At 43.0% G+C, this 23500-nt stretch overlaps 3 protein-coding genes across 5 annotated transcripts in view; all 3 read right to left on the bottom strand.

Moving 5' to 3' along the window:
• Positions 1 to 124: 124 nt before the first annotated feature.
• LOC139391255 (heat shock protein 4b) lies at positions 125 to 13203 on the bottom strand. Of its 3 annotated transcripts, none has more exons than XM_071138913.1 (19): positions 12726 to 13203; positions 12031 to 12088; positions 11490 to 11630; positions 11121 to 11243; positions 10401 to 10500; positions 10137 to 10270; positions 9639 to 9883; positions 9077 to 9153; positions 8751 to 8902; positions 8360 to 8466; positions 7817 to 7950; positions 7030 to 7232; positions 6676 to 6777; positions 6251 to 6406; positions 5891 to 6016; positions 4602 to 4709; positions 2933 to 3052; positions 1851 to 2012; positions 125 to 1107 (listed from the first exon to the last, which is right to left on the bottom strand). In XM_071138913.1, the coding sequence occupies exons 1-19, from the start codon at positions 12830 to 12832 to the stop codon at positions 898 to 900; spliced, it is 2565 nt and encodes an 854-aa protein (XP_070995014.1). In that variant the 5' UTR covers positions 12833 to 13203; the 3' UTR covers positions 125 to 897. The 3 variants fall into 3 exon arrangements, with proteins under 3 accessions (XP_070995014.1, XP_070995015.1, XP_070995012.1); XM_071138914.1 differs by having other exon boundaries at positions 6676 to 6765; XM_071138911.1 differs by having other exon boundaries at positions 9068 to 9153; positions 12726 to 13164.
• An 803-nt stretch (positions 13204 to 14006) lies between these two features.
• LOC139391256 (cytochrome b-c1 complex subunit 8-like) lies at positions 14007 to 16914 on the bottom strand. Its single transcript, XM_071138915.1, has 3 exons — positions 16790 to 16914; positions 15371 to 15529; positions 14007 to 14172 (listed from the first exon to the last, which is right to left on the bottom strand). Exons 2-3 carry the CDS (start codon positions 15522 to 15524, stop codon positions 14078 to 14080), a joined length of 249 nt encoding a protein of 82 aa, XP_070995016.1. The 5' UTR covers positions 15525 to 15529; positions 16790 to 16914; the 3' UTR covers positions 14007 to 14077.
• Positions 16915 to 22706: 5792 nt separating this feature from the next.
• Positions 22707 to 23500, bottom strand: part of LOC139391020 (growth/differentiation factor 9-like) — a 2334-nt gene continuing 1540 nt past the window's right edge. The window contains exon 3 of the mRNA XM_071138485.1: positions 22707 to 23444. Within this exon, the coding sequence (XP_070994586.1) occupies positions 22707 to 23444 (738 nt within the window). The remainder of the gene's footprint in view (positions 23445 to 23500) is intronic.

Here is a 23500-nt window from a genome sequence, read left to right as displayed (position 1 = left end):
GGGGGAATACAAACGTCTTTAGATAACCATTATATAGCCCAGGTGGCGATATTGAGTCGTTTCAGTCAAAACCTGTGAGAATGAAACTGCATTCTTCTATAATGTTGAAATAAGGGCCTCGTGAAGCGGTTTTCAATAACTTTATTAAAACTTAAATTGTGACAATGACCCGGAACAGTTATAGAGAGCACAAAACAGAAATAAATACCATGATACAGCGCTCATCGTCAAACAGGCTTATTGCAGTTGGTTCTTTCAATTTTATTTCAGCAAAACAAAAAAGAATGGACATGCTATTGGCTGCAGAAATACACCATCATCAGGTACTGGGGTCAATGTGCCGAAATTACAGAATGCTGCCTGCATTGACAAGTGGAGTGAATGGCAACATCATGGCACCAACTCCCTATATAGTACACTATTTTTAAATCAGGGCCATATAGGGTCTCTGGCCAAAAGTAGTGCACTATAGAGTGAATAGGAAGTAGTGCACTATATAGTGAATGGGAAGTAGTGCACTATATAGTGAATAGGATGCCATTTGAGACAAGCAAGGAGTTTACACTTCACTAGCAGCTCTGGTACATCTGGGCAGCGTCTCATTCCTGCCTTTGCCTCCTTCCCTTGCTGCCTTGGTTAATTCCTTCCTGATCGCAACAGATCTGACAAGATCGATAAGACATGAGCAATGTGCTACAGTACTGTAGTTAATATATCCAGCATGCCTTTTGGTAGACCATGCAGGTAGAGTTTAGTTTTTTGCTTTTGTTGAACTCATCTATCCAGTCCTATCAGATCTGAAAGGGGAAGGCGACAAGGAAACATGGAAGGAGACTACTCTCAAATGAAGACATAGCCCCTGGTAGAGGAGACACTGGCTGCTGCCTGTCCGTCTGCTTAGTCAAGGTCCATGTCTGGTCTAGGGTTGGTGGATTCCGTGGAGGGAGGGTTGCCTGTGCTGTCGGCGGCCCCCTTCTCGGTGCCCTCTGCTGGGGCTTTCTCCTGGCCGTTGACTGGTCCATTCTGCTCCCCTGCCTTGTCTTCCTTAGGCAGTTCCACCTTGGGCTTGGGCTTGGTCACGATGGGGTTGCAGGTGGAGTACAGCTCCTATTGAGGGGGAAAGAGTGAATGTTATGAATAACTTTACAAGCATATCACAGGATCATGTGTAAGTAATGTTGAGTTGGATGAGAAGCAGAAGGCTGGCATGCATCATTACAATAGTATAATGATATGACTAAAATGCAATATTATTCACAGTACAGCTTGGTTGCAGGCAACGTTCCCTCTAATCTGCGCACGTGCCCGCCCGCGCACTTCATACAGGAATGCCGCGCAGAAGAAATGCCATGCGGGGCAGAAATGCAAGACACTGAGTCCGCCCCATTAGTTTGCACTGTATAGCTCAACATTTTTTCTGTGATCTAATCGACGTTATATCAGCCCCTCTTCAATGCAACAAACCAAAACAAATCTAACTTCGCAAGATTTAAGTCTGATTTGTGAGCCGTACTGTAGTTAGTGAGGAGCAGTACTGTAGTTAGTGAGGAGCAGTACTGTAGTTAGTGAGGATCAGTACTGTAGTTAGTGAGGATCAGTACTGTAGTTAGTGAGGATCAGTACTGTAGTTAGTGAGGATCAGTACTGTAGTTAGTGAGCCGTACTGTAGAGAGTGAGCCGTACTGTAGAGAGTGAGCCGTACTGTAGTGAGTGAGCCGTACTGTAGTGAGTGAGCCGTACTGTAGAGAGTGAGCCGTACTGTAGAGAGTGAGCCGTACTGTAGAGAGTGAGCCGTACTGTAGAGAGTGAGCCGTACTGTAGAGAGTGAGCCGTACTGTAGTGAGTCTCACCTTAGTCTTGTCCTGTATCTCTCTGACTTTAACAGCAGGCTCCACAGTCAAGCTCAGTTTACTCTGCTGGTTCATCTTGCTGTTCATCCAGATCATGGCATCATTCACCATCTTATCCACCTTGTTGATCTCTTCCTGGTCCAGATGATCATACTGCTCTTCCTGGGGGATGGAAAGACAAGTCAAGAAACTGTCTGACACATTTGTTCATTCCTGAAAGACAACTTCTGATATCGGCCCCCTCAAACCCCAAGATGTAGTCTTTTGTAACAAAGTGTAACATGTATATTACATACATATTTGGTCAGTTTCTGAAATGCAACTACAAACTGCTTCTACAGCTTTGGGATATCTGCAAATGGTTTTAGAATTGCTGTGAATATTTTTTTTAACTTGCTACACTGGAATATGAAGGTATCTGTAGGAAGTAACAATAGGATACGATTGGTGAACTGGACTGCATTTTAACAGAACTAGTCTCGTGTATTCTCATCATCTTACATCAGTGCGTCGATTCCGCCTGTACTGAGGGTCGAGGGTCACGTCGGAGTGACGCCATCTGACGTTTGACAATGGTGCATTCTAGCATTAAGGACTGTACTATACTACATTTCTACTACTAGTAGTATTTCTACGATTTCTCAGTCGTACCTGCTCCTCCTGGGGTACGCAAATAATAAAGATGTCGTCCATTGTAGCAGTGTGTAATAATAATAAAGTTTATATCCATTTAGTAGCATAATACATTACACATTTGGTCATTGCTGAAATGCAACCATTCTCAACTTCTGATATTTGCAGGGGAACCCTGGCCGTATAAGGGCAGGGGAACCCTGGCCGTATAAGGGCAGGGGAACCCTGGCCGTATAAGGGCAGGGGAACCCTGGCCGTATAAGGGCAGGGGAACCCTGGCCGTATAAGGGCAGGGGAACCATGGCCGTATAAGGGCAGGGGAACCATGGCCGTATAAGGGCAGGGGAACCATGGCCGTATAAGGGCAGGGGAACCATGGCCGTATAAGGGCAGGGGAACCATGGCCGTATAAGGGCAGGGGAACGTTGGCTGTATAAGGGCAACGGTACCTTGGTTTTATAAGCTTCAACGATCTTCATGTACATCTGGATCTGTTTCCCCATGTCATCGAAGGCTCTGGGTCTTTCCTCAGACTCCATGTACCTCTCCTGGATAGGCTGGCCCAGTTTCTGGAGACAGCAGATGACACTCGTGTCAGACACATTGGCTAATCTGACCCATTTGAACTGTGTTGAGAACTAGACTGAGGAGGAAGGCTAGGCTAGGCATTTTCAGAGAGCGTGATGATGCGACTTTCACCTGACTTCGTCGAAATGTAACAGAAATTTGCAGAACACACAATTGACTTGACAGAACTTTAACTCACAATGACAAAAAATAAAATACAATTTTAAGTGAGAAGCAAGCATTGGTCTGAAGCCGAAAAAAGAAGTCACATGAGCACCACAATGCCTACTCCACCCATGCTCTACCAAGGTTTTCCAGCATTCAACTGGTCTATTGAACATCAAACAACGTGTATGCAGGATGCTTAGCATTCAAACCTTCTCAAACAGACTAGGTAAACTTTAGCTAGCTAATCAAAAACATACATACATATATATATATATATGCATTGATTGTTTAACCTCAGCTTGAATACCACCACATAGCTAGTTATCTATAGTAGCCTAGTTTAGTCCTCAGCTACTTTCATGTCTGGCAGCCTGTTGCAGGCAGCAGCAGCGTGGTTGCCGAGCAACAGAGTTAGATCGACCCAGTTAGATTGAATTCTGAGATTCGGCTGAAAATCTATTAGCATGGTCAGAAATGCTACAAAAAAAAACCCAAAAAATAGCACCTCTTTGGTTCTTATTAATGGACAGAAATGTGCACGTGAGAGAGATACATTATGTAATAGAAACTGTTGCACCAACAAACTAAGTCAATTCAAAAAATGTTTTTAAGCCAAATGGTCACTGTATGGAAGCTATCGTCTCGTTTTAATCCAACGCCTAGAATTTGAGCTAGGTAGGAGCAAAAAAACACTTTCAAACTCAATTGCTCATGACCCTGTTAAAAATCCGGTATGTGGTTCTCTGTAACGGCAGGACGGCTCATGGCGAGAGGCAGAGAGTGTGTTGTGAACCTCCAATCAAGTTGATTTGTCAATTTTCATCGACATTGGTGTCATATTGGCTTAGATATGGTAGGAAGATAAGCTTCAACCAATCAAATCAATTTATAAAGCCTTTTTTTTTTTACATCAGCTAATTTCAGAAAGTGCTTATACAGAAACCCAAACAGCAAGCAATGCAGATGTAAAAGCACGGTGTCTAGGAAAAACTCCCTAGAAAAAGGTAGGAACCGAGGAAGAAACCTTGAGAGGAACCAGGCTCTGAGGCCATTCCTCTTCTGGCTGTGCCGGGTGGAGATTATAAATGTGTACATGACCATTAAGGGCAGATTTGAACATCTTGAAGAACAATGTTCATAGATGACCAGCAGGATCAAATAATAATCACAGTGGTTGTAGAGGGTGCAACAGGTCAGCACCTCAGGAGTAAATGTCAGTTGGCATAGCCAAGCATTCAGAGGTCAAGACAGCAGGTGCGGTAGAGAGAGAGAGACGAAAACCTCAACGCATAATGATAAACGGAAAGCATTACCTCAGACTAGGCTTAATCAGGTTCTGGGAAACTGGCCTATAGTAACAGTGTAGAACACTGTAAGCTTTACCTTCAGCACAGCCAGTTTGTCGATGTACTGTTGTTTAGGTTGGTCCTCGCCGTCTTCATACAGCCAGTTCTCTGTGTCCTCCAGTTGTAATGACAGGATATCCCGGTCCTACCACATAGTCAAAAACATACAGTTAATGACAGGATATCCCCATGACAGGATATCCCATCCTACCACACAGTTATTAACACAGTTAATGACAGGGTATCCCATCCTACCACACAGTTATTAACATAGTTAATGACAGGATATCCCATCCTACCAGACAGTTATTAACAGGGTATCCCATCCTACCAGACAGTTATTAACAGGATATCCCCATCCTACCACACAGTTATTAACATAGTTAAGGACAGGGTATCCCATCCTACCAGACAGTTATTAACATAGTTAAGGACAGGGTATTCCATCCTACCAGACAGTTATTAACATAGTTAAGGACAGGGTATCCCATCCTACCAGATATCCCCATCCTACCACACAGTTAGTTAACAGGATATCCCCATCCTACCACACAGTTATTAACATAGTTAAGGACAGGGTATCCCATCCTACCAGACAGTTATTAACATAGTTAAGGACAGGGTATTCCATCCTACCAGACAGTTATTAACATAGTTAAGGACAGGGTATCCCATCCTACCAGACAGTTATTAACAGGATATCCCCATCCTACCACACAGTTATTAACATAGTTAATGACAGGGTATCCCATCCTACCAAACAGTTATTAACATAGTTAAGGACAGGGTATCCCATCCTACCAGACAGTTATTAACATAGTTAAGGACAGGATATCCCATCCTACCAGACAGTTATTAACAGGATATCCCCATCCTACCACACAGTTATTAACAGGGTATCCCATCCTACCAGACAGTTATTAACATAGTTAATGACAGGATATCCCATCCTACCAGACAGTTATTAACATAGTTAAGGACAGGATATCCCATCCTACCAGACAGTTATTAACAGGATATCCCCATCCTACCACACAGTTAATGACAGGACATCCTACAACAGTCAAAGTCAACATACTGTTGTGAACAGACCACAGAGAAGACCATTCTGATCTACAGTGCTATAAAAAGCCCTTTATATATTGTTGTTAAAGGGATACTTCAGGATTTTGGCATTGAGCCATTTATTTACTTCCATAAGTTCCTCTGACTCCGGGGAAGTAGTCAGAGCATCATTTGTGGAAATCCCAAAGCATCCCTTTAATGAACACGCTTGTGTTTCATGGGAAGCCAATTTCAGACAGTTGGAAGTGGCACAGTACTCACAGCTTCACTGACGAATTTCTCCAGCCTGCCGTGAAGTTTGTCCCTCATGTCGTACACATACTCCTCCACGTAGTTCTTAGCGTCGTTCCTCTCCTTCTCCAGCTTGTCCTGCATGATCATTTTACCCTGTTGAAACCAGACAAAAATCAACCACTTCAAGTTACCACAGAACACTCTTTTAGGCACGACTCAAAACAGAGAGAGAGAAACATGTAAAAGACAAGTATATAGCAACAGCCTGATGAATACAATACAGAATGACATAACAGACAGAGATAAAAGAAACAGAGAGGACAGCAGTAAGGAGAAACACAATAGATGAACAAAACAATCCACAGATGTCAGATAATAATGTATTACCTCATTTTCTACAAAGAGGTTGAGCATGTCGATGGCCAGCTCCCACTGAGGGCTGTTCTCGATGGGAAGCTCCAAGACTTTTGTCTTGACTTTGGGCTTCTTGGCCTGGGGAGGCTGGTCAGACTTCTTCTCCGTCTTACTCTCCTCTGGGGAGGTCTGGGGAGAGAGGAGTGGGAAACAGCATCATTAAGACTAAATATCCATAAAGTAGTGCTCTTCACTCCCGGTGAGCGTTTTTCAGCCTGCTCCGAGATGGGTTTGTTCTGTCTGGTCAGCTGGTCGTTGGCAAGACAACACAAACTGATCTGGGACCAGGCTACTCATTTTTGTCTAAGCCTCTACAAACTGCAGTGCTCCACTACCATAAAAGTCATGATCATAGATGTCAAACGTCTCAGGACATAAAACGGAATGTTCTATATTACCTCCATTTCCTCATTCTCCGGCGGCGTCTTCTTCTCCTCTTCTGTCTCTTTCTGTCCATCTCCTTGGGCCTTTGTCTCATCCTGGTCCGTCTGCATGTTGCCCTGCAGAGAGTGCAGGTCACTTCATTAACACCTCTGGCCAATGACAGACAGACTTCCAGGTAGCAGTGTCATCACAATATAGTAGTGTACCTAACTGAACTTTCTCTTCCTCAGGTGGTATAGTTTAATATAGCATTTGTAGACCTATCTTTCAATGATGTACAAAGTTAACTGTCTGTGTACTGAATAAGACACTTTGGTAAAATTAAAATCCTATATTCAATTGTTAATAATCATATTCTTTCAAATCACCTCTTTCTCTTCCTCTTCCTCTTTCTCTGGTGTTGCCTGCTGTTCTGTGTCCATGGGCTCCTCTCCTTCCTCGGTCTTCTGGACCTCCACCAGCGAGGCTGAGGAGACGCTGAAGATGCCGTGGATGTTGACCCTCACCTTCACCTTGACCTTGGAGCTCTCCCCAGACGCCTGGGGCACCACCTTCTGGATCACAAACTGACCTATAGGAAAGGACACAGGAAATAAGGTGGTAATGGCACACAGTTGGTACATTTCACAGGAAAAACTAATGACAAACTGGCCTATAATGTATTGTCCATAGGGGGAAACTTGCATTATAGACACATAGCAAAAACAGTTATACATTAATATTTTTACAAAATGAATTGGCAAGTCAATAAGTTTCATATTGCAAACTGTAGTCCACAAGCCTTTTTGAAAAGATACTGCTTCTAGGATGCATGACTGACTATGTTTCTATAGAAGATTCTGTTGCTAGGATGCATGACTGACTATGTTTCTATAGAAGATTCTGTTGCTAGGATGCATGACTGACTATGTTTCTATAGAAGATTCTGTTGCTAGGATGCATGACTGACTATGTTTCTATAGAAGATACTGTTGCTAGGATGCATGACTGACTATGTTTCTATAGAAGATTCTGTTGCTAGGATGCATGACTGACTATGTTTCTATAGAAGATTCTGTTGCTAGGATGCATGACTGACTATGTTTCTATAGAAGATACTGTTTGCAGACAGAAAAGGACCCATGGTTCATTGTGGATTCAATGCAGTGGACATACCTATGGTGGGGTCGGGGTACGGCAGCTCTTTGGGGGTGTTGTAGTAGGCTTCCAGAGAGAAAGGCTCCCTCCGGTAGAAAGTCAACACTTTGGAGAAGGGTGCAGCATGGTTCTTTGGGAATACCTCGCAATCGCTACAATGAACAACACATAACAGTCTAGTTTACTAGCAGTAAAATAACTACAATGGACAACACACAACAGTCTAGTTTACTAGCAGTATAATAACTACAATGGACAACACATAACAGTCTAGTCTACTAGCAGTAAAATAACTACAATGGACAACACACATAACAGTCTAGTTTACTAGCAGTAAAATAACTACAATGGACAACACATAACAGTCTAGTTTACTAGCAGTAAAATAACTACAATGGACAACACATAACAGTCTAGTTTACTAGCAGTAAAATAACTACAATGGACAACACACATAACAGTCTAGTCTACTAGCAGTAAAATAACTACAATGAAGCTGTCACACAAAAAAATTATATAAATCAAGGTGATAATTAACGAAACATATGTATTGTAGTTTACCTCAAGCCTTCCTCTGCAGCAGAGTTCCATTTCAGAGAGATTGGGTAAGCAACTGCGTCTGTGATGGAGAACTCACGCACTTTGAATGCAGGGGACAGGATTGCACACTGAGAAGGCAGACAGAGGAAATTCTTAGCAGGGAGGCAAACAATAATTCCATCACCATACTCCAGTAGAAATCAACAATGAATTAGGGTCTACTGGTAAGAATTACATCTACAAAACGTTGGAATCATGAACATTAGTACTCCAATATTGACATATAATATTAAAAGAAGCGTTTGGAGGCTAACTTTAGTTTTCTTATTTCATTTGCTGTGCAAGCAAATCCTGGATATCCAAAGGGTGTGTTAAGGTCAGGAGGGGGGGGAACAGAGAGAGATCATCAGACCTGCAGGGCACATCCTCTGGCCACGGCCTCATCAGCATTCAGGGTGGTGCTCAGCTCCTTCCCAAAGAACTTGCTGATCCGCTCTTTGACAGACGGGATACGGGAGGCCCCGCCCACTATTTCCACCGCATAGATGTCCTCCTTCTTAAGCTCTGATTGGACAGGAACCAGGAAGGAAGGCACCAATTAGACCTGACAGTCACTGACATAACTCAATGCTATGAAGACAATAGTCAATGCCTACACAGATAATGCTCAATGTTATATACAAAGATAAATGCTGTACTAAGATTCAAGCAAGCTATATGCAAACCTACGATACTCACTGGCTTGCTCCATCAGGTTGTGCAGTGGTGCCTCCACTCTGGCCAGAACGTCAGCACACATCTCCTCAAATTGACCCCTAGATAAAATTCAGATGCAGACATAGGATCTTAATTTGATCACCCTGTTGTTGCAGGAAACTTGTTTATAGTGCATTCAAGGTTTTTTAAAAAGGCTCCTAAAAAGTTTGTAATATCCAATTAGAAATGTCAGACTTGATTTTCCCCAACTAAAAATATATCAACTCTGACAAAAAATGTCCAATAATTATGTTGTGGCAAGATTATTTTCCTGCTGTAAGAAACTAGTCAAATTAAATCCTACATATGTATGCATCATCAATATGCACATTTCTGTGATAAAGCCATTAGATTTCAAGAACCACAATGTGTTCTAAGGTGTCACTAAACTTACAATATAACTGTCATTTGGTAATTGCATCAAAGACAAAAAATAATGACTCATATCTAGTACTGTAGATCATGTACGACTTACCAGTTGAACACATCAAGGAGGTGCTCAATTGAGATTACAACAATCTCATAGACTCACAAAACACTATACCTGTTGAGTTTTCCAGACACATCAATGTCGTTCATAAAGCACTCGATGTTGAGGGGCAGGTCTGAGGAGTTAGCGCTCATCAGCTTCTTGAGTTTCTCACACTCCTGGTAGAGCCTGACCAGAGCCCTGGGCTTGGTCTTCACATCCAGCTTGTACTTCTTCCCAAACTCCTCACAGAAGTGTCTCACCAGCATCTCGTCAAAGTCCTTCCCGCCCAGCTCCGGGTCGCAGGCCGTCGCAAGGATCTGAGGGAAAAGAAAATGGTATTGAATTTTTTTTTTAAGAATATGAGCAAAAATGTATTATGAGGGCCGGGAGTTTTTCCCTGAGCCCATGAGACCTGACCAGAACAACTCTGGGCCCTATAGCACTTGTTTTGTTTAATAGCCAAGAGGTTATTGAAGTTGTCTGTAACACTTTTGTGGACATTTTTAGTAAAAACTGTTAATTTGTAGAATTAGCATGACCCCCATAGCCTCCTGATTAAAAGACACTCACCTTCAGCTTGCCTTTGTTGAAGGCACAGACAGAGGTCTGGTATCCAGAGTGTCCAATGTCTACAAACACCACAATCCTGGGCTTTTCCTCTGGAGCAGGGAGGTCCTGCTTGTAGATCCCATACGCCAACGCCACTGTAAGAAAGATAGGTATAATCACGATTTATTATGAAACAGCATATCACCTTAATATCAAATAATACGGTGTGGTTGAGTTAAATTGCTACAGTAACTCTGTTAGGGGTCAACAACGCTCTCTCCATACCTGCAGTTGTCTCATTCATGAGCCTCAGGCAGTTGAGTCCAGCGATCTGTGCTGCGTCCACCACTGATCTCCTCTCGGCGTCCGTGTAGTAGCAGGGGACCTGGGGAGAATAATACAGGATGCAAATACTCAGCAGGTGTAGAAACTCAATTCCAAATTGTTTTTCATATCTGGTCTTTAGTCTAACTGTCCAAACTCAGTTTAACATGTGACCAAACTCCTGGTCCTTCTAGTAAAGTGTAGCTCCCAGTGCACACTAGCACACAGCAGATTGATACTCAAATAAATAACAAATCCAAATCAAATGCATTTATATAGTCCTTCTTACATCAGCTATCAGATATCAGATATCGCAAAGTGCTAAAACCCCAAACAGCAAGCAATGCAGGTGTAGAAGCACGATGGCTAGGAAAAACTACCTAGAAAGGCCAAAACCTAGAGAAGAAACCTAGAGAGGAACCAGGCTATGAGGGGTGGCCAGTCCTCTTCTGGCTGTGCAGGGTGGAGATTATAACAGAACATGGCCAAGATGTTCAAATGTTCATAAATGACCATTGTGGTCAAATAATAATAATCAGATGAGAACAGACCTGTCTGCATGTACTGATCTATTAATCTGTCAACTGTGTACCAAATAAAGCATACTTGTCCCGGCTTATGGAGACCTGTCAGCTACGAAATGTATTGTTCTCTAGAGCTGCAGCAGTATGACTGACTCACAGAGACAACGCAGTCAGCCACGGGTTTCTTCAGTGCATGCTCAGCCGTCTCCTTCATCTTGGTCAGAAGCATGGCAGTGACCTGCTCAATGCTGAACACCTTCTCCTCCTCCATGTACATCACCTAAAGGACACACAGACACCAGTTGTCATCGTAAATGATTGCTTGATTTTAGGGTTCACACAGGTAGAGTACAATACAGAATAAACACATTAAAGTATTTTCCAGCAAAGACAGATGGATAGACAACCAATATATATTTGTTGATTACAGATTAGACAAGGATGATGAGTAATCTACCCATCTCTCCATCAGGCCTATTCATATATTTCCCACCCTTTCAGCCAGATCTCTGTTATCTCTCTTTACCTTGATGCCAGTGGTGCCCGAAGGCATCTGTGCCAGGTCGTAAACCAGGCTGGATTTCAAACTCTGGATGTACGGGTCAGAAAACGCCCGGCCATGAAATCTCTTGAACCCTTGGACTGTGTTCTTGCAGTTTGTGACGACCTGATATGAGATTAGCAGGGAAAGAACACGATGCTTTATGCAAAATAAATAATTCTCTCACATTAAAAAAGTAATTTCATGATTTGCAACCTAATGGGGAAGGAGCAATTATAAATTATGGAATAGTTGAAATCCCTTATCAAATACTTTAGATTTGAAAACAAAACGGCCAAAATTGACCCCATGGTTTTATTTAGAGTCCTTTGAGGGTATGAATGTATAACGATCTTCTCTTCTGTTTTTAATAGTTACATCTGGTAAATAAATATTGGCCTGGATATGAAATCCCTATTTCTATGCATAAGCACAAAACCATAGAACTTGCTAGAAGAGTCACACCCTCAATGTGTCACTAGTCAAATAAATTATCAAGTAGAGGTCGCCCTCGATCAAAACATACCTGGCTTTTTGCAGCTGCACCAATAGATCGATTCCGTGGTCCAAATGACACGCATGCTCTGAAAGAATGACAGCGGAATAAACATCACTAAAATGCTTGTCTGTTTTCACAGGGCTTTCCGTAATAAGATAACAGCGCTAGCTAGGATAACACAGTAGCATTACAATTGTCCATCTAAATGTGTTTTATTAGCTGGCTAATAGTACAAGTCAGAATACACATGATTCCTATGAACAAGTCCACTGATGTCAAGAGATTGCAGGCCTCCTCCAAGTAGCATTCATGCGCCCATTCATACTTTATTGAAAAATTAACCCCCCATTGTCGGGACAACAATTAACCCTCCATTGTCTTCTAAAACACTCAAAATGTTAGGTGAGGAATACAAGTTAAGGCTTCAAAAGTCAAATGGCGTATCGTTTAATTAGTAAAATAGCTAAACAGAGTACAACGATTGCTAGTTTTTTTTTTTACAAGTCATGGGGTGATCGGTCTAACTAGCAACGTGCTGTTGCAACCCTGGTCGTTAGTTGGCGAGTTGCTCCGCTAATGTTATAGCGCATCTCCCCGTCTGTCAAGGCCACAAAATGTATTCTCATCCCTCTAGTTTCTCAATCCCTTTAGAAGTAAACCGGTTGAAATGTACAATTCACAACAAGCAGAATAACTCACACAAAATATAAAATGTCACTTACGGTGTACATCGATCGCTGTATTCATTGGCTACAGTTTCTATTCCTCCGGCTCTAGCTACCGCAACATAGCAGTTCAGAAACCCGACGTCGAATCCTACCACAGACATCTTCGCGAAATGTTACTCAACAAACAGATAATATGATGGAAAAGCACAATATAGTCTTACAGTTAACTCCTAAATATGACAGACCAGACCGCAAACTGAATGTATCAATGTACGTGCTGGTTTTAATTCATTATCCCCACCCTAGTTTCATGAAGATGCAACTGCGTGCGCTTCTCGCCGGCAAATCGTTGATGCCTTCGAACAAGCTCACTTCAACATGGAGTTCAGTATAAAAGTCCCATGAGCATGATGGCATATGTCTGAAAAACTAGACCCATAGGCGGACAATTTGAGAAGTATTGGAGGCAACGCGGATGTCTAGAGAGACTGGCACTGTTCATGCTATCTGGGTTCATTCTATGGACCTTTCTGGATCACGTGACACATTTTTCCATGGTACCAAATATATATTTAAAAAAAAAAAAATTTAATAATAAATGTTATGGTAAATTTAACTCAAGAAATACTCAATGTTCATCCTCGGGTTCATTTTTGCCCCTTTTTTTTGTAACTAGGCAGTTAACAGAACATTATTATTTACAATTACAGCTTACCGAGGAACAGTGCAATGTTTCGGGGCTGAAAGACAGATTTTTACCTCGTCAGCTTGGGGATTCGATCCACCAACCTTTCGGTTACTGACCCAACGGCAGCCGTCTAGAACTACAATGGCATTAAAACTTGATATTAATGATCTTGTAACAGTTTTGCTTTCAGTCCTCCTCAACCCTACCCGGGCTCGAACCAGGGACCTGCACACAACAAGTCACCCTCGAAGCATCGTTACCCATCTCTCCACAAAAGCCACGTCTCTTGCAGACCAAGGGAAACAACTACTTCAAGGTCTCAGAGCGAGTGACGTCACCGATTAAAACGCATTTAGCGCGCACCCTGCTAACTAGCTAGCCATTTCACATCGGTTACTCTTATAGACTATGTAGATGTTGCCTGATATTGCCCACATCACATACTTCAGTATTTTATATAGACCTGTTAGCCGTGTTGAGCAGTACCCTCATTGCTGTGTAATATTACTTTTAACTTTACACTGTGTGACAAATGACTGGTCACTCATTTATATCTCTTCGTAGTGACCTATCTGGCAGAAAGACAGCAAACCATTCATCCCAGATATCCAGGTGAGGTGGTATCACACAGGAAGAAAAAAAATAACTTTTCTGATAAATATTATCTTTATTGACGAAACATACAGTGAAGGTTTAAACAGGGGGGGGACTCTTCATTTCACTCTTCATTCTCGTAGTCGGCAGCTACCTTCCTCTTTCCTTCTGAGTGGACATGGTTTCCCCAGGTGTATGTCAGGTACATGCAGATCATTGCTGGAAAAGAGGAACAGGAAAAGACCGGTTAGCGACTGAAAACAGGGATGTGGCTCGGGAGGCATACACTGAAAGATACAAGAAGCAATGCATGTTTAGTTAGGACATTTAAAACATCCCAAGAGTCAGATTTTAGACATGGGCAGACAGAAATTGTAATGGGAGATCTTTACAATGTGCCTCAGAGCACCACTCTCGTAGACAAAGTCGCAATCGACATGGCTTTCGGAAGCATAACAGTCTAAAAGCTCCTACACAGCTATCCAACTACAGGAAACTGACTACACATTGAGAAGATTCTTTCAACCGACTACCTGCTAGCAGCATCTGAAGAGTCTGAAGCTACATCCATAAAATCAGTAGAATGGTTCCGATTGGAGAGTGGCGCAGTAGTCTAAGGAGTCACTACAGACACTGGTTCGATCCAGGGCTGTATCACAACCGGCCGTGATCGGGAGTCCCATAGGTCGGCGTACAATTGGTCCAGCATTGTCCGGATTAGAGGGTTTGGCCGGGGTAGGCCTTAATTGCAAATAATTTGTTCTTAACTGACTTGCCAATTAAAAACATATTTAAAAATAATAATAATAATAATAATAATAATAATAATTAAATCACTGAACAAGAAAATATTAAATCCAGTTCAGATACCTACCCCCTGACCAAATCAAAACCTAATATGGATGCCAATGTTTTACAGGCACGTTTCCTCTACTTCCTGTCTGAGGCAGCATGGTGCCCATATTGTGAGGCTGATTAAGACAAACAGTCCGTTGTGCGGGCAAAATGAGAATAAGACATGGAATCAATATTTAGATTTGGTGAGGGAGTAACATCTAAACTGAATTTAATAGTTTCTTGTTCACTGCTCAACGATGCAAACGTTGATTCGCCAATGTGAACCATTCTACCAATTATGGATGTAGCTTCAGACGCTGCTAGCAGGTAGTCATTGGACCATGACTTATCTCCCACGCTGTCACAATGGAATGCCCCTGGACCTCGTCTTATTAAATAATTAAATGTGGAGGTCTAATTTGGCCTACATGAGGCCATATTTATCAAGACTAGAACAGATCTGAAAATGGGGAGAGAGGAAAAAAAATACTTTATGATTTGGATGGAGATGTTTTATAACATGGGAATATCCTGCCTGGTTCTTCCCAGAAAGCAACGTGTAAACTCTGGGAGGACTTACGTGGAGCAACTTTGAAGACAGACGATGTGAATCGTCTCCAGACGTTGGGGATTCCTTTAGAGAAGTAGTTGGGGAAAGCCCTCTGCTCGAAGGGGGACAGACTGTAGGTGATCACGTGCCTGATCTTGGCCAAATCTCCAAAGTGGCGACCCATGGTGTCTAGAGAGACGATCAGAAATTACCAAAGAGTATAAAGAGTATCGATGAGGAAAAAGATGCAGTAGTTTAGATTTTGCAATGCAGTCGTCACACAACTAGCATTAATGACATTAAAGCAATTTCTCATCCCTGGATTGAGGTACACTACATGACCAAAAGTATGTGGACACCTGCTTGTCAAACATCTCATTCCAAAATCATGGGCATTATTATGAGTTGGTCCCCCCCCCCTTTGCTGCTATAACAGCCTCCACTCTTCTGGGGAAGGCTTTCCACTAGATGTTGGAACATTGCTGCAGGGACTTGCATTCAGCCACAAGTACTAGTGAGGTCGGGCACTGATGTTGGGCGATTAGGCCTGGCTCGAAGTCGACATTCCAATCCATCCCAAAGATGTTTGATGGGGTTGAGCACTCGGCGGTCATATTCTGTGAGTTTGTGTGGTCTACCACTTTGCTGCCTAGCCCTTGTTGCTCCTAGACGTTTCCACTTCACAATAACACCACGTATAGTTGACCAGGGCAGCTCTAGTTGGGCAGAAATTTGACTGACTTGTTGGAAAGGTGGCATCCTATGAAGGTGCCACGTTGAATGTCACTGAGCTCTTCATTAAGGCCATTCTACTGCCAATGTTGGTGTATGGAGATTGCATGGCGGTGTGTTCGATTTTATACACCTGTCAGCAATGGGTGTGACAAATAGCCAAATCCACTAATTTGAAGGGGTGTCCACCAACTATGTACAAGTGTTTTCCGAGCCATATCTAGTGCCGGCTCAGCAGTGGTTTAATCTATACAGGAAGCCTGTCCGACCCCGGTAAAAATCAAATGTCAATAGACTGGATTAGACATGTTTGGACGTGATTCCTTAATTTCCAAACACAACTGGATGGCAAACATTTCATTAACTAAAGCGTTAGCCAAGTTATCAACACCATACATTCGATGACATCTGTCACTTAGTCACCGATTGATATTTGGACAGGTAAACTCGTGCCTGAGAGATAATATAAGATATGAAAACGGTAAAATTTAGCTAGATAGAAAAGGGGATTGTACAAGAGTGAGGGCAACCAGCTAGCCAGCACAAGTAGCTAACATGAAGACCTTGCGTGACATTCACGCCACGATTTAAAAGGTGTGTAATGGCACGATACTCTTACTTCGTAAAATCCCAAGAACATACAATGATATGACACTTATAGAAGTGATTAACATTGTGAAATGAATCCCAAAACCTTGACCTTTCAGTGTCTCTTACCTTACTGCTTCTCAAGACGCAGATTAATTGCTGTTGGTGTGGTCTCTGCCCTAGATCGCTGAGCTATAATAAGAAACTCTGGATTGGTTCAACAACAAGCAAAAGTTGCTTTACGTAACTTCCGTTCTTTTTCTTCTTCTATGATATATTGGCGTTCCACAAACAAACGTTAAAGGTGCATGCCGCCACCTACTGTGCTGGAGTGTGTGGTCAATCACGGTTTACAACATGTCTAAATCCTCCTACCTAGCTCCGTAGGTAAAATCAAAAAGAGCCCTAATAACTTCTAATAGACCCTTCCCCATCCCCCAAATCCAGTCCAAACCCCCCGACTACCTCCAACCTCAAATACCCTACACTTCAATCTATCCCTCTCTTCAACATGCTGACAACATGCTGATAACAACACATGCTCCAACGTTTCATCGACCATAGACTCCAGACACAAACCATTCACATGCTTGCCAACTAGATGCAATGACGAGTTCAATGTTTGCTGTCCGTGACACTTCCTACCTTCAAACAGTGTGTTAAAGTTCCAACTCGTATGGACAAGACCATTGGCCCTCTCTGCACCAATAGGAATGATGCCTACTGCTCGACTGCTCTGCCTCCGCTAGGACAGTCTGACCACAACCTGATCCAGCTGCTACCAGAATACAACCCACTGGTCCAGAGGCAACAGAGGTACAGAAGGAGATTAAAGGGCTGATCAAGAAGGGCGAACATGAATACAAACTGAAGTTAGAACTCAACTGAAAGTGAATAACATGAAGAATGTCTGGGATGGTGTGAAGAAGATAACAGGCTACAGCACCAGAGGACAACTACCCCAGGAGACAACTACCCCAGGGGACAACTACCCCAGGAGACAACTACCCCAGGGGACAACTACCCCAGGGGACAACTACCCCAGGAGACAACTACCCCAGGAGACAACTACCCCAGGGGACAACTACCCCAGGAGACAACTACCCCAGGGGACAACTACCCCAGGGGACAACTACCCCAGGGGACAACTACCCCAGGGGACAACTACCCCAGGAGACAACTACCCCAGGAGACAACTACCCCAGGGGACAACTACCCCAGGAGACAACTACCCCAGGAGACAACTACCCCAGGAGACAACTACCCCAGGAGACAACTACCCCAGGGGACAACTACCCCAGGAGACAACTACCCCAGGAGACAACTACCCCAGGGGACAACTACCCCAGGAGACAACTACCCCAGGAGACAACTACCCCAGGGGACAACTACCCCAGGGGACAACTACCCAAGGAGACAACTACTCCAGGAGACAACTACCCCAGGAGACAACTACCCCAGGAAGAGTAACTGCTGCAAATACAAAACCACAGAGTGATGAAGAAAGGGACAGAGCCACAGAGTTGAACCATTTTTGTTTACCACATTCGATAAGTATGATTTCTCAGCAGAGCAATAGCAGATAGGGGAGGTGCTGGACTCTGATCTGTGAAGCACTGAGCCCATGAGCATCTGGGAGGAACAAGCGGTGAAGCAGCTGAAGAGGCTCAGTCACAGTAAGTCTGCCTGATGTGGTTAAGGCCAGAGTACTCGAGGTATGTGCTAATCAACTGGCTGTCATACTGCAGTAGATTTTCAACCTGTCCCTAATACTATCAGATATTTATACTAAATGAAAAACATCCTGCAAAGTGCCCATCTCAGAGAAAGCAGGAGGGACTGAAATACTTTAGACCAGTGGCTTTGACCTCACAAGTCATGAAAACCTCTGAGCGTGTTTCAATACCCTTATTAAGAGTTTAGGTAGCAGCCTCTTTGGATCTTTTGCAATTTGCCTACCGCCCAGAAAGTGGTGTTGACGACGCTCTGCTCTACTTCCTCCACAGAGGATATGAGCACCTGGAGTGGCACGGTTGTGTGGTGAGTACAATGTTCTTTGACTTCTCCAGTGCTTTCATTTCCATACTACCCCACCTGCTGGCCCGAAAAGCTCACGTAAAGTCACACACTATCAAATGGATTGTGAACTACCTGACCAATAGACTACAGTTCGTAAGACTGAATCAGGCAGTATCAGATCGGATATGTACGAACACAGGAGCACCTCACGGGATGGTCAGCTTTTCTGTTGACTCTTTACACAAATTACTTCACACACAACAATGAACTGAGCCACTTACAGAAATTCTCTGGTGACTCTGTTATAGTCAGCTGTGTGATGAGAGGAGACTCTGTTGTAGTCAGCTGTGTGATGAGAGGAGACTCTGTTATAGTACGCTGTGTGATGAGAGGAGACTCTGTTGTAGTCAGCTGTGTGATGAGAGGAGACTCTGTTGTAGTCAGCTGTGTGATGAGAGGAGACTCTGTTATAGTACGCTGTGTGATGAGAGGAGACTCTGTTATAGTCAGATGTGTGATGAGAGGAGACTCTGCTATAGTCAGCTGTGTGATGAGAGGAGACTCTGTTATAGTACGCTGTGTGATGAGAGGAGACTCTGTTATAGTATGCTGTGTGATGAGAGGAGACTCTGCTATAGTCAGCTGTGTGATGAGAGGAGACTCTGCCATAGTCAGCTGTGTGATGAGAGGAGACTGACATAGTCAGCTGTGTGATGAGAGGAGACTCTGCTATAGTCAGCTGTGTGATGAGAGGAGACTCTGTTGTAGTCAGCTGTGTGATGAGAGGAGACTCTGCCATAGTCCGATGTGTGATGAGAGATGACGAAGCTCATCACAGGGATATAACAGAGTCCTTTATGAAATGGTGTGAACATTTTTCACATAATTCTCTCAGTTTCTACAAAATAAATAAATAATCCAGACTGTTCTTTTTAAGGAAGCTGAGATATTTTAATGCTTCGTATGTTCAATAGCAGTGTTGTGGTGAGTGTAGTGACCTATGCCAGTGTGTGCTGGAAAGGGAATTTAGCCACAGATATGAGACTTTTTAATTAGTGTTATGGATCAACTGTTTTGTGAGGTCTTTCAATGGGAAAATGTTGTTGCTTGTTTTCTCCAGAGTAGGATAGAAAATAGCACTTGAGCCATACTATAATTTTATGGATACTAAGGTTGGTGCATGTACCTTTGTCTTAATGTGTTTTTATTTTATTATTTTATCACGTGTTTGTCCTGGTTGCGTGTTCTGTCATTGTAAGTCATTGATGATGCATGCTGTGAAAAAACTATTTCCCAGGTTGGAATTAATAAAGTAATACTCGACTCAATGTCCTAAACACAACCAAGCAAACACCACCTCTTCCTTCCTAATCTGACCTTTGAATCTTGGTACAGCGACCTTTCTTAGGAGGGCATATACATGCCAGCCCTTGGGCTCAGTCTCATCTCTTCTGCCACACATCAAAATGGCTGTGATCTTACGTCTGGCCTCACCTCTACCCAGTGGAACATTACTATCAATTATATCTAGTTTCAAAGCTCTTTTGGCTAACTGGTCTTCAATTTCAATCCCTTCCACACCTGAATGTGCTGGGACCCAGCAGAATCTCACTACTACACCCAGGTCTCTCAATTCTCCATAATAACATGAATAGCTCCAATAGTAGGTCACTCCTATTTAGATTGACCGGATAAACTATTCAATACAGACAGAGAATCTGAGCACACTATAATTCTAGCAGGTTGTATGTCCTCCACCCACTGGAGGGCTAACTTCCGTTCTCTTCTTCTACACGGGTGATATAGCTGAAAATTTAGATTCTACTGCCACCATGTGGTTAAGCATAGCCAGCGGCTCATTCTGTGGAATGAATCATCCCACACTTTTTTAAATTCCATTTTCTATTTTTATTCAACTTTTATTTAACTAGCCAAGTCCGTTAAGAATAAATTCTTATTTACAATGACGACCTACCCCGGCCAAACCCTAACCTGGACGACGCTGGGCCAATTGTGCGCCGCCCTATGGGACTCCCAATCACGGCCGGTTGTGATACAGCTTCGAATCGAACCAGGGTCTGTAATGATGCCTCTAGCGCTGAGATGCAGTGCCTTAGACCCCTGCACCACTCTGGAGCACTACAGACACCCCACACTGGGGCATCATGCACCCTAAAAACCTGAGGGGGCACAAAGTACGTGAGGATGATTTGAAGGGGGTGGTCCGTAGTGGGTCTAGGCCTCCCTTCCAAAATTTGAGAAGTTTTCAAACCCCTGAAACAGCTTTTTTATTCAGTCTAGAGCCATAATCATTATGCTTAATTCTATGTTCCTGACTGGTGCTTTAAAAAAAAAAAAAGTATGCTTCTCTGCAAAAATCTGGGTAAAATATTGAATGAAATGGGAGTCTTATTCAGTACATTTAGTTATAATTTGCTTTTCTAAAGTCTCAACCTTGCCAGCAGGCATGCCAGCTAAGATAGCAATTCTATCTTTTCTAACTAACTTGATTGATAGCCTGAAATGGCTTCTTGGTAGCTAGTTGAGGTTGAGAACCAATCTGGGCTAGCTAAAACCAACAAAAAAAATAAATCCCCGTTTGTGTTTACAGGACCAATTTGAGGGGGCACGTGCCCCTAGGATCCCACAGAAAGCAGAAAACTAAGCTGATAAACCTTTGCCAAGCAGTATGTAAACTATCCATCTAGTACAGGAGTCAATTCAGACAAGATTGCAGACACACAAACTTTAAAGTGAAAGGATACCTAGTCAGTTGTACTACTAAATGGATTCAACTGAACTGCATCTTCTGCATTTAACCCAACTCCTCTGAATCAGAGGGCTGCCTTAAATCGACATCCACGTCTTCGACGCCCGGGGAACAGTGGCTAGTGTGTGTATCTCAGCAACAGTCAAATGTGTTTGTAAGTCAGAACAAACAAGCCGTGCAATTTAGAATTATTTATATGGAATAAAACAAGGATCTTTGTGTACTCTTTATTTTTTTTCAAACTAATATTTGAAGTTATCAAATTTAACATTTTGTGATAATCAGTGAGCCAAACAAGACTGTACAATATTTTTTGTTGTTGCATAAATAGACGACATGCATTTTAGTTAAATTTGCCGATACAAATTCATATAGGTATGCAGTCATTTCATGACCCAGGGTAATAAATACACACTGAAACATCAAGTTGGCTATACAAGATAACTTACATTCTGGACCGTATGAAAGAGAGAGGTTGTCCATAAAAACAACCGTCTGCAATCCCCAGGAATAAAATGAAACGTGAAAGTGTTTGATACGAGTATATAGGACTACTTTAAAACAATATTTTGTCCAGAACAGATGTACTTAAAATGTACCAGTTAGTGTGAAAGAATAAATGACAAAACACCCAAAATAAATTAACAAAAATAACTTAAATCATATTAATAATAAATTATATCAAATTAAATTTGTAAAATATCAATCCATGCATGTCAACACATTGCAAAAGCAGATGACAAACAAACAAGACATCTTCACAACATTCCTCCCATCACTTCACATATACAAAGAAAAGAATGCCTTATCTTCCATTTAGATAAAAATACTTTGGCAAGTGAGTAAATACATCTGTTCTAGATCGAATTGAACTCAACGCACTGATGTTTTGACAAAGACACGGATGTTTTGACAAAGACACAGATGTTTTGGCATGAAGTCACAAGACCAGGATGTTACAATAGCCAATTAATGTGAGGAAGTAATTGAAGTCAAGCGCTTGAGGATGGAATAAGTCGAGCGGCAGTCAAAGCAGAAGGTAGGTTAACAGTCAAAGTGTTGAGGCTGGTAAAACGTCATCAGGCAGGAAGGTAGGTAGGGTCGGGGTCAATTCCATTTCAATTCAGTCACTTTCCAGATCAGCTGAAGCAAGTGTATATATATATATATATATATTTTACATTGAAAAGTATTTAGAACAATTGGAATTTCAGTTTAGATTGAAATGGATTTGAGCCCGACCCTGGAGGTGGGCCTTTAGCGACATGTGCACCTCGTAGCGATCATTTCATCTAACTCCTTGTAGGCGATGGAGTCAGCTTCAAGGGTTAAAACACTCAGGGGGTTGTACTCTGAAGGAACACAGGAAGGTCTTGGCACAGAGGAGTCCAGTTTGTGGTAGATCATGTTCTGGAAGAAGGTGTGTCTGGGGGAGCCGTAGATGAACCCCACAGCCCTGGGACAGGTGCCTTTACAGTACCTTGGGTTGTACCTGTGGGGGAAAATGATCCAATGGCTCAGTTTGAGCTCACTGAAGCTCACTCTGAAGTCGTACAAGGCACAGTCGCTCGTAGGGAAGTCAGAACTCGGGAGGAGGTCCGGGAGGAAGGTCTTCGTGCTCGTTTTGTCTCCTGCGTTGTTCGTCGACAGATATGGAGATTCTCTCCTCAGCCGCCTCCTCTCGCTCCGGATGATCCTTTGCTCTGGTTTGAACTCCGCCAGGCTCTCTAAGGTGTCCACCTCATTGACAGACCTCAGATGACCTTGTGACGTGGTGGGCAGCCATCTTTGGTGAGCCAGCTCGCTGGTGTCGTTGAGGTACAGCAGCAAGGACGGAGACCTTAGGTGGAGCTCCACGGGGCTCCTACCGCTCCACTCCTCTCCTCCAGCCTTAGCCTCCCTGCCTCTGCCCTCCACACAGGTCAGGTTGAGCAGTAGGCGAATGTCCTTCTTGTGGGACTGGATGAGAGGGCGGAGGAAAGCTGTGATGTCCACCTTGAGGGCCACAATGAAAACAAGTTAGCATTGTGGTTTAACATCCTCTGATTGTA

This window comes from Oncorhynchus clarkii, chromosome 31 (assembly GCF_045791955.1).
Source record: "Oncorhynchus clarkii lewisi isolate Uvic-CL-2024 chromosome 31, UVic_Ocla_1.0, whole genome shotgun sequence".
NCBI classification, from domain to species: domain Eukaryota; kingdom Metazoa; phylum Chordata; class Actinopteri; order Salmoniformes; family Salmonidae; genus Oncorhynchus; species Oncorhynchus clarkii.
This window is presented reverse-complemented; position numbering and strand designations above follow the sequence as displayed.